General features: G+C 39.1%; 1 protein-coding gene across 1 annotated transcript; it reads left to right on the forward strand.

The window, feature by feature from the left end:
• Positions 1-1,041: 1,041 nt before the first annotated feature.
• Positions 1,042-3,978, forward strand: LOC123072342 (ribosomal protein S4, mitochondrial-like). The gene has a single exon (XM_044495903.1). The coding sequence runs from the start codon at positions 2,533-2,535 to the stop codon at positions 3,604-3,606; it is 1,074 nt and encodes a 357-aa protein (XP_044351838.1). The 5' UTR covers positions 1,042-2,532; the 3' UTR covers positions 3,607-3,978.
• Positions 3,979-9,690: the final 5,712 nt, after the last annotated feature.

The following is a 9,690-nucleotide window of genomic DNA, read 5'->3' on the forward strand; positions in this document are numbered from 1 at the left end:
CTCCTCAATCGTTGAAGAGTGCCTCGGGAATTGAATAAAAGCACTGATATCCATATAATCCTACAATTATGCTCTATTCTCTTGAAGAGAAGACACTTGAACTTCGTCATGTGCTATTGATCCTTTTGAACCTAAATTCACATTGGCTCTTTTTGGCATACAACTTTTGTTTTTCTGTGAAAGTCCTCCTTCCTCTGGACAAAGATTACATTAGAGGTGCCTCGACCCGAAAGAGCATGATACAATCAATTAGGACGTAGCTCTGCTACAAGAAAGGATAGGACTTTTGCCAAGTCTAGAGTTCGACTTCTAAAAAGAGAAAGCCACTAACAAAAAGAAAGAAAAGAGGAGGAAGCTGGACTTACCTCTGTTCGAGATACAATGAATCGAATAAATAAGTCTTATGGATGAATGTTGAAGACGGACGATACAACCCTACTAAAAGTCACAAAGCTCACTTCGCTATCAGGCCTAGCAGCTGCTTCATAATATAGGTGAGATAGATTAATTGATTGTTTCTTTTTTTGTTATAGAATTCTAAATCGAGCATTAGTTTGAACGACATAGAAAACTCTTTTCCAACTAAGCACTCTTGAGCATCAAGCAATTATATGGCTTGGATTCGGTCTGTTCCATCTTTTACCTTTGGAAAAATAAAGGGATTGGAGCCGCAAATCCTTGTTGAAGAGGATATCGAGCACAAGAGTGAAGAGTGAAGAGTAGAGGGCGCATTGGATGTGCGCTCCCTATGAACGATGTCCCACTAGAAATGGATCTTCGGAAAGAAGAGTGTTTCTCTTGATATTTCTATTCTATTCTATTTCTATAAGTGAATTATTGATCAAGATCAAATGGAGAAAATGTAGATGTGAAACTATGTTCTTTGAACACCTTCTTCCATGCTATTGAAGCTGGCAAACAGGGGAGTGAGTGAAGAGAGAAGCCATGCCTCTTTCGATGTGAGGCAAGCGATGAACGAGTAGATGCTGCCCTTAGACCAATTTTCTCTTTCGGTAGCTGACACCGAGATGGGCTAGGCTAGGAAACCTTATTCGAGACGATAGGGATGGTAAACAAAGCGATGGGGTATACGTACGAATTGGAATACAAATGAAATCATTGCCTATAAAGATGAACCCGTTAGCGTATAGGAACAACAGCATATGAAAGTTGGGTGGATACTCCTATTTAATTGGTTTAACCAGAAACAGAGGATAGGATTCGAAAAGTCAACCGGAAACCGAGCCCTAACCTTTAATTGATGAGAATTTCCATACCCCTACTACTCGTATGTATTGGCGTGGGTTCGTATGTAAACATTCGTATTGGCTTAGCAGAGCACTTCGTATCCCGCCACAACCGATCCTTTGCTTCCTTCTCACTCAGCTTTTTGACTCAACAGTCGTTCCCCCTGTTACACAAAGCTACGTATACAGGGGTAGTTGTTCATCCCTTTTGCTCGTGACATATCCCCTCGCTCTGTCTTCTATTCCTTCTGTGCGTTACGTTACTAAGGCCATCGGTCTTATGGAAAGAGAAGGCATATAATCGATTCTTTGACCGGCTTTGCTTCTTTCGTGATTCACGTAGATTGGAATTCACTTTCTTTAGGGCATGGCTAGTTTCGGGTTTTCTAAAACCATCGCCCAACTCTTTCTTATTCAGACACGCCAACTGATATGTTGGATTAACAAGCTAGGGAATAATTGGGGCTTATGTGGACCCCTTCCCTTTAATTTAAGAAAGAGGTCTTCCTAGCTGACTTGAAACTAGATCTTCTTCCGAGTTTCGTTCTCTATGGCTTGTGAATTGCTGTACTGCCTGTTTCACTCTCTTCTAAGGGATCTCCTCCTATGGAGGTATGTAAAGTGGGTTCTATCGCATTTTCCATCTTAGGGCGAGCAATATAAGCAATTCTGGTATCAACAGATACATTGTTTGGGAAAGAAAGTGAAAACAATAGATCCAATTCTGGGTTTTGGGGATGGATTTCTCACAACCCTGAGGTGCTTGCTAATCTCTCGGACGAGTCGATGTCAATAGCAATTCTGATGAAACATCTTAAACATCTTTAGTGCCTTTTGCCTTTGAGCTCAATCGATCAGAAGAAAGGGAATATAACCTGCCCCTCATTGTCCTTCAATCATGGTGCAATGAATATCGTAGATAGAGTGATTTCGATCTCATATAGCTAGCTTTCCTTTCAAAGTGAAACGATTTTCCTTTTACGTTGAGATATTTGAATTGGATTTTCTTTCACCACTACTATCGTAACGCACAGAAAACACTGACGTTTCCGCTCGCTTTCAACCACTGCCACTTTACCTGAGCACTGTGACGCAGTCGGTCAAGTATTGAGTTTCTGCTAGTATATCAAGGACTTATGAGAACTGAAAAGAAAAAAACGAAAAAAGGAATTCTCATAGTTCATTGAATTAAGGGAGGGCCATTCGTGGGGGGTTCGTGGAAGAGTTGGGTTCGATTCCCTTTATACGCGATGTGGCGAAAAAGACTGATTCAACGAAATATGCCATGCCAGCATTAAGATTTAAAACGTGTCGTCTACTTCCAGGAAATGTTCGGAACAGAGAACTTTCTCTAATCCAACGCCGTATTCTCCGAAGATTGAGGAACAAGAGGAGATCCATTAAAAGAAATCTTTCTCGGAGAGAAAATCGAAACAGTAACATCAAATCACAAACTACACGAAAGTTGTCTCTTTATTATGGGGATTTACCCATAAGGGAGATGCACAGAGGAAGAGAACTAACTTCATATATCCCTTTTTTACTCAATCAAGAAACAAGATCGGACGTGATTCCGGTTCGTCTCCATTTTAGTGACACTCTTCCTCAAGCAAGGCAGCCGATAAGTCATCGAAGGGTTTGTTTGAATAATGGACTGGTAACCATTACTCATTTGAAAGTTTCCCACGGTGATCTAATATCTTTTAAAGAAAATGACGCGAGAACCCGCGGTTTTGAAATAAGGAGATCTTTCTATATCGACATATCAGTTGGAAAAATCATAGGCAAATTCCTATCGGCCATATCAGTTGGAAAAAGAAGAGGCAAATTCCTACCGGCCAGAATCTGGAGAAGAACAAAAAAAGAATGGTTCCGCTTACTCACAACTCAGAGGGGATGCCGCTTACTACTCAAATCCAAGGAATTGCAAAAGTTGCGTTCTTATATGCAAGAAGAAGACTTTGAAAGAACAAAGAAGTTTGGATCCGCAAAAGTATGCTTAGGCAGTTCCTTCGCTGAGCACAACAGAATGAAGAGGAATTTGTTTCATTTCAAATACTTCTTCTTATTGAAAAGAGGGAAGGAGAAAAACCGAAATCTTCCTACTCGAACAATAAGTCCTTTTGTAGAAAAGTCTTCTTTATATAGTAATTCGACCTATTGCTCCGGATCCCCGTTTACTAGGAAGATAAGAATCAAAAGGATCGAACTACCTACTCATTATTCGGAGGTGAATCATAGAACACTAAAAGCTGTGGTATCTTATGGACCTAACATAGGTCACATCCCTCACGACATAAGATTGAAAGATCCAAACCTTCCTCTTCGGAGCGGAAACGGACGTGGCCAAAACATATAAAAAAAGATCGGCCTAGTCGCTCATAGGGACATATCTATCCGGATAGAGGATAGTCTAGATCAATTTTGAGAAAAATCTCTCTCTATATAGATAGGTATCTCTGTGGATAGAGATAAAGATAGGGATCCCTATAAATCGAAATATATGGAAAAAGTGCACTTTTTGACTACTACTACTATTTCTTAGACTTTTTCAAGGAAACATCGTTTTTTCGATTTTGACTGAATTGGTCGGAGCGTAGACGAGCAAGCAGAGCCCAGGAAAGAGGTCAGATCGTCATAGAGCAGTCGACTATAAGTATAAGACTGCTGGCCTGAGAGAAGGCAGTCTCTCTCGGGAAACATGGCCCAATTTCTCTTCTTTCTTTTCACACGGGCAACAATTGGGAATAAAACAGACCATGAACATGAGTTTAAAATGTAAAAAAAAGGGAAGAGTGCATTCTCCACTTTCTTATCTCGAAAATGCGTAATATAGTGATGTCATGTGTCTGTTTCTCTGAAAAGGTGGGTCGGCCCTTAGGGCAAACAGTAGTGCCAGGTTCCATTGTGGAACGGTCGTTTGCCGGTGACCTTTGTCCGCTGTAGTACGAGTGACTGGCGCATCGCATCCAATCTCTCATGTCAATGAGTCAGTTAGAAAACAGCTCCAAATGAATCAGTGATTTCCCCTTTATTTCCCTCGGAGCGCAAGGGGAAACAAGATTGAGAATGAATTAAAACACACCAAATGTTTCATTTTGCCTATTATCAGTGGTCAGCTCTGATACAAACCAGGGGAAAAAGAACCTGGAACGCCTTCTTTAAGGCGCTACTATTTCTAGCGGCATAGGTGCTTTATCACAATACGAAAGATGTACATACGAGGACTACGATTCCTATTTAGAGATATTCCTACGAGCGATAGACGTAGTAAGGAAATTACGTACGCCAATAACAAATACGAATACGAATTACGCCTACGAGCCTACGCAATGGCATGTTTCGGCGTATAAAGCTAAGAACGAGAATAGCCTACTGCCTCCACTCGGAAAAGGCAAAGGTATCCAGTATAGGATATCGATGAACGGAGGACAAGGAAAGCAGGCAAGGTGAACCTCCTTTGCCAAAGCCCTTTTGAAATACCTTATTTTTGAACCTTTAGAAAATACCTGCTAGCTATCCCTAGTTTTGTTTAACCAGCTTTCCCCCAAAAAGGGGAGATCCGCTGCTTACTGCTCACGGAAACATCCGACCTTATGGTTAAGTCGTCCGCCTATCTTTCTGATCTCATTCGTTTTCCGATCGCATAAAAAGTCATGAGATCAAAAAAGGAATGTGAGAATGTAGTTACAGATGTAAAAAAAGTAAATATCTCGTTCTCTTGTTCTTAAATCATGAATTGGATGATGTGCGTTTCATCAAGTATGAACATATTGCATTTTTTGCTATGCAATTTCAGTACCGGATCGACGTCCATTTATTTCTGTGTCCTCATCCGCGTGTATGTCTGTGTTAGATAGGCTCTGGAAGGCCTTACTTTACTAACAGGTAGGGCGCGTTACTTTTATTCTTTTTTTACTGCTTACCCGCATGTTTAGATTATTTACTTGCCCTTTCACTTTTTCTTCGGCTGTCACCAACTTTGTTCAATGCTAGTCCCTAACCCATGAATAAGGGCTCCGCTGGCTACTGGGTTCAGAGAAGTTTGTAAGCTCTTTCGCTTTTTTCGTTTTTCGCCACCTCCTGTGTCTTTCCGTTTAAGGTCTTTAATTCGGCATTAGCTTCGTTAGAGAAAGCCATGCGTGAACTACAAAGCATGGGATCCTGAGCACCACGAAAGAAAGCGTACTACTTTTCAATAAGGTCCGACTTCAGAGAGGAGAGACATGAACTTGTTTTAGGCGTAGAAAAGGCATACGGTATGAAAGATTGATTGAAAAGAGGTAGGGACTGGTCTCGCTGCTAAGGGAGAAGGAGACCTCTGTCGGAGCAAGCTAAAGAGCCCACTTTATATCGTCGATTTCAGGTAAGGCACTCGATCAAGCCTATACATCCGGGAATTTCGCTCCAAACCAAAGACGACTTGCTTTGCTGCATTTCTTGGGCCGGGGCTTTACTTGATTTTGGCGAAAGAAAGGCCATATGATCTACTTTCTGGTGCCGGTCCCTTCACAAAGATAGCCCCTTCTTGCTCTTATTCTTATTCTTATTCTTATTTGGTGGAATACAAGAGTTCTGAAGCTCCTTTCTTTCAAGTGAAAGTTTCCTATCTTTCTTGGTTCGGAATCCAATCCAGTTGAAAACAAACAATTGCCCGATGGCAAAGTCAGATGAAAGGCTAGGAGTGTAAACCCCGTACGAGCGTGGCGCAGAAAGCGAAATGTTTTCCGGCGAGTCAAGCGTAATACAATCAAAAGTAAATGGGGTCGATGCTAAAACTCAAACAGTTCCCCCATCATTCTAGCACCAATTTTTAACCATAGCAAAAACCATGCTGTTCTAAGAGACTCTCAAAATAATATAAGTGAAGCATGAGAGATCAACAATTTCTTCAAAATTAAGCCACCGCCGTGCTCTAAAAGATATAAGTGAAGCACTAGAGCAAAAACTATCAAGCTCAAAAAATATAAGTGAAGCACATAGCGTATTCTAATAAATTATAATTCAGGTGGGCTTCTCCCAAATGGTGTGTACAGCAAGGATGATTGTGGTAAACTAAAAAGCAAAGACTAATATCATACAACACGCTCCAAGCAAAACACATATCATATGGCGAATAAAAATATAGCTTCAAGTAAAGTTACCAATGAACGAAGATGAAAGAGGGGATACCTTCCGGGGGCATCCCCAAGCTTAGGCTTTTGGCTATTCTTGAGTATCTTGGGGTGCCATGGGCATCCCCAAGCTTAGGCTCTTGCCACTCCTTATTCCATAGTACATCAAATCTTTACCCAAAACTTGAAAACTTCACAACACAAAACTCAACAGGAAATCTTATAAGCTCCGTTAGTGAAAGAAAGCAAAACCACCACATAAGGTACTGTAATGAACTCATTCTTTATTTATATTGTTGTTAAACCTACTGTATTCCAAGTTCTCTATGGTTCATACCCTTACATACTAGCTATAGATGCATCAAAATAAGCAAACAACACACGAAAGGCAGAATCTGTCAAAAACAGAACAGTCTGTAGCAATCTGTAACTCTCGAATACTTATGGAACTCTAAAAATCCGAAAAAAAATAGTAAGTCCTGGGCAATTTCTCTATTGATTTATAGGAAAAAGAATCGATGCAAAGGCACGTTTCTGTGAATTAAGAAAATTATTTTCGTGCGTGCAAAGTTTCTGTTTTTCAGCAGAATCAAATTAACTATCACCATAGGTTATCCTATAGGTTCTACTTGGCACAAACACTAATTAAAACATAAAAACACATCTAAACAGAAGTTACATGCAAAATTTATTACTAAACATAAACAGAAACAAAAAACTAAAATAAAATTGGGTTGCCTCCCAACTAGCGCTATCGTTTAACGCCCCTAGCTAGGCATAAAAGCGAGGATAGATCTAAGTAGTGCCATCTTTGGCACTCAATTCATAAGTAGCTCGCATGATAATTTGACTTTCTTTGTTGGAAAGTGCTCCATGCCTTTCCTTAATGGAAATTGGAATCTAATATTCCCTTCCTTCGTATCAATAATCACACCAATTGTTCTAAGGAAAGGTCTACCAAGAATAATAGGACAAGAAAGATTGCAATCTATATCAAGAACGATAAAATCTACGGGCACCAAATTCCTATTTGCAAGAATGAGAACATCATTGATCCTTCCCATTGGCTTTTTAATGGTGGATTCCACAAGGTGCAAATTTAAGGAGCAATCATCAAGCTCATGGAAACCTAGAATATCACATAAAGTTTTCGGAATCGTGGAAACACTAGCACCCAAATCACATAAGGCATAACACTCATGATCTTTAATTTTAATCTTTATAGTAGGTTCCCACTCATCATAAAGTTTTCTAGGTATAGAAACTTCCAAATTAAGTTTTTCATCATAAGATTGCATCAAGGCATCAACAATATGTTTGGTAAAATCTTTATTTTGACTATAAGCATGAGGAGAATTAACAACGGATTGCAACAAGGAAATACAATCTTCTAAAGAACAATTATCATAATTAAATTCCTTGAAATCCAAGATAGTGGGTTCAATGCTATTTAAAGTCTTGACCTCTCCAATCCCACTTTTACCAAATTTAGCATCAAGATCTAAAAACTCTGAATCATTGGGACACCTTTTAAGTAAAGTTGACTCATCTCCAGTCCCATCATTATTAAGATTCATATTGCAAAACAAAGAACTAATAGGGGATACATCAATAACTTTAATATCTTTATCATTATTTTCAGGGAAACTAGAAGAACACGCCTTTACAAAGCAATCTTTCTTAGCACACAGTCTAGCGGTTCTTTCTTTGCACTCATCAATGGAAATTCTCATAGCTTTGAGAGACTCATTGATATCATGCTTAGGAGGAGTAGATTTAAGTTTCAAAGAATCAACATCAAGCGAGAGTCTATCAATGTTCCTATCCAAATCATCAACTTTGAGTAATTTTTCTTCAAGCATGGCATTAAAATTCTTTTGAGAGACCATAAATTCTTTCACAGTATTCTAAAAATCAAAGGGCATATTATTAAAATTACCATAAGAATTATTATAGGAATTTTCATAATTATTAGAGGAATTACTAGGGAACGGACTAGGATTAAAGTTTCCTCTATAATCATTGTTACCAAAATTATTCCTACCAACAAAATTCACATCCATAGATTCATTATTATTCTCAATCAAAGTAGACAAAGGCATATCATTGGGATCAATAGGAGCACTCTTAGTAGCAAACAATTTAAGTTCATCAATATTTCCCCTCAAAATATTAATTTCTTCTATTGCATGCACTTTTTTACTAGTAGATCTTTCGGTGTGCCATTGAGAATAATTAGCCATAATATTATCAAGGAGTTTTGTAGCTTCTCCTAAGGTGATTTCCATAAACATGCCTCCCGCGGACGAATCTAAAAGATTTCTAGAAGCAAAATTCAATCTGGCATAATTTTTTTATGATCATCCATAAATTCAAACCATGAGTAGGACAATTGCGAATCATCAATTTCATTCTTTCCCAAGATTGGGCAACATGCTCATGATCAAGTTGTTTAAAATTCATATATCATTCCTAAGAGAGATGATCTTAGCGGGAGGAAAATACTTAGAGCTAAAAGCAACTTTGCACTTATTCCATGAATCAATACTATTTTTAGGCAAAGACGAAAACCAAACTTTAGCACAATCTCTAAGTGAAAATAGAAATAGCTTCAATTTAACAATATTATTATCCGTATCTTTCTTCTTTTGCATCTCACACAAATCAACAAACTTGTTTAGATGGGTAGCGGCATCTTCACTAGGAAGGCCGAAGAATTGACCTTTCATAACAAGATTCAGCAAAGCAGTATTGATTTCACAAGACTCAACATCATTAAGAGGAGCAATCGGAGTACTAAGGAAACCATTATTATTGGTATTGGAGAAATCACACAATTTGGTATTATCTTGCGCCATCGCGACAAGTAATCCAACACACAAGCAAACAAAAGGCAAGCAAAAGAGGAGAGAGATTGGGAAAGAGAGGGCGAATAAAACGGCAAGGGTGAAGTGGGGGAGAGGAAAACGAGAGGAAAATGGCAAATAATGTAAATGCGAGGGAGATGAGTTTGTGATGGGTACTTGGTATGTCTTGACCTGAGCGAAGACCACCCCAGCAACGGCGCTAGAAATCTTTCTTGCTACGTCTTGAGCTTGCGTTGGTTTTCCTTGAAGAGGAAAGGGTGATGCAGCAATAGTAGCATAAGTATTTCCCTCAGTTTTTGAGAACCAAGATATCAATCAAGTAGGAGTCTCCTTCCCACGCACCTACACAAACAAACAAGAAGTCGCAACCAACGCAATAAAGGGGCTGTAAATCCCTTCACGACCACTTGCGAAAGTGAGATCTGATGGAGATAATATGATAAGATAAATATATTTTTGGTA

This window comes from Triticum aestivum, chromosome 3B, assembly GCF_018294505.1.
Source record: "Triticum aestivum cultivar Chinese Spring chromosome 3B, IWGSC CS RefSeq v2.1, whole genome shotgun sequence".
Lineage (NCBI taxonomy): Eukaryota > Viridiplantae > Streptophyta > Magnoliopsida > Poales > Poaceae > Triticum > Triticum aestivum.

Bases quoted from the DNA above. Each gene is read 5' to 3' on its own strand.
- LOC123072342 (XM_044495903.1), top strand. From the start codon at position 2,533: ATGCCAGCATTAAGATTTAAAACGTGTCGTCTACTTCCAGGAAATGTT.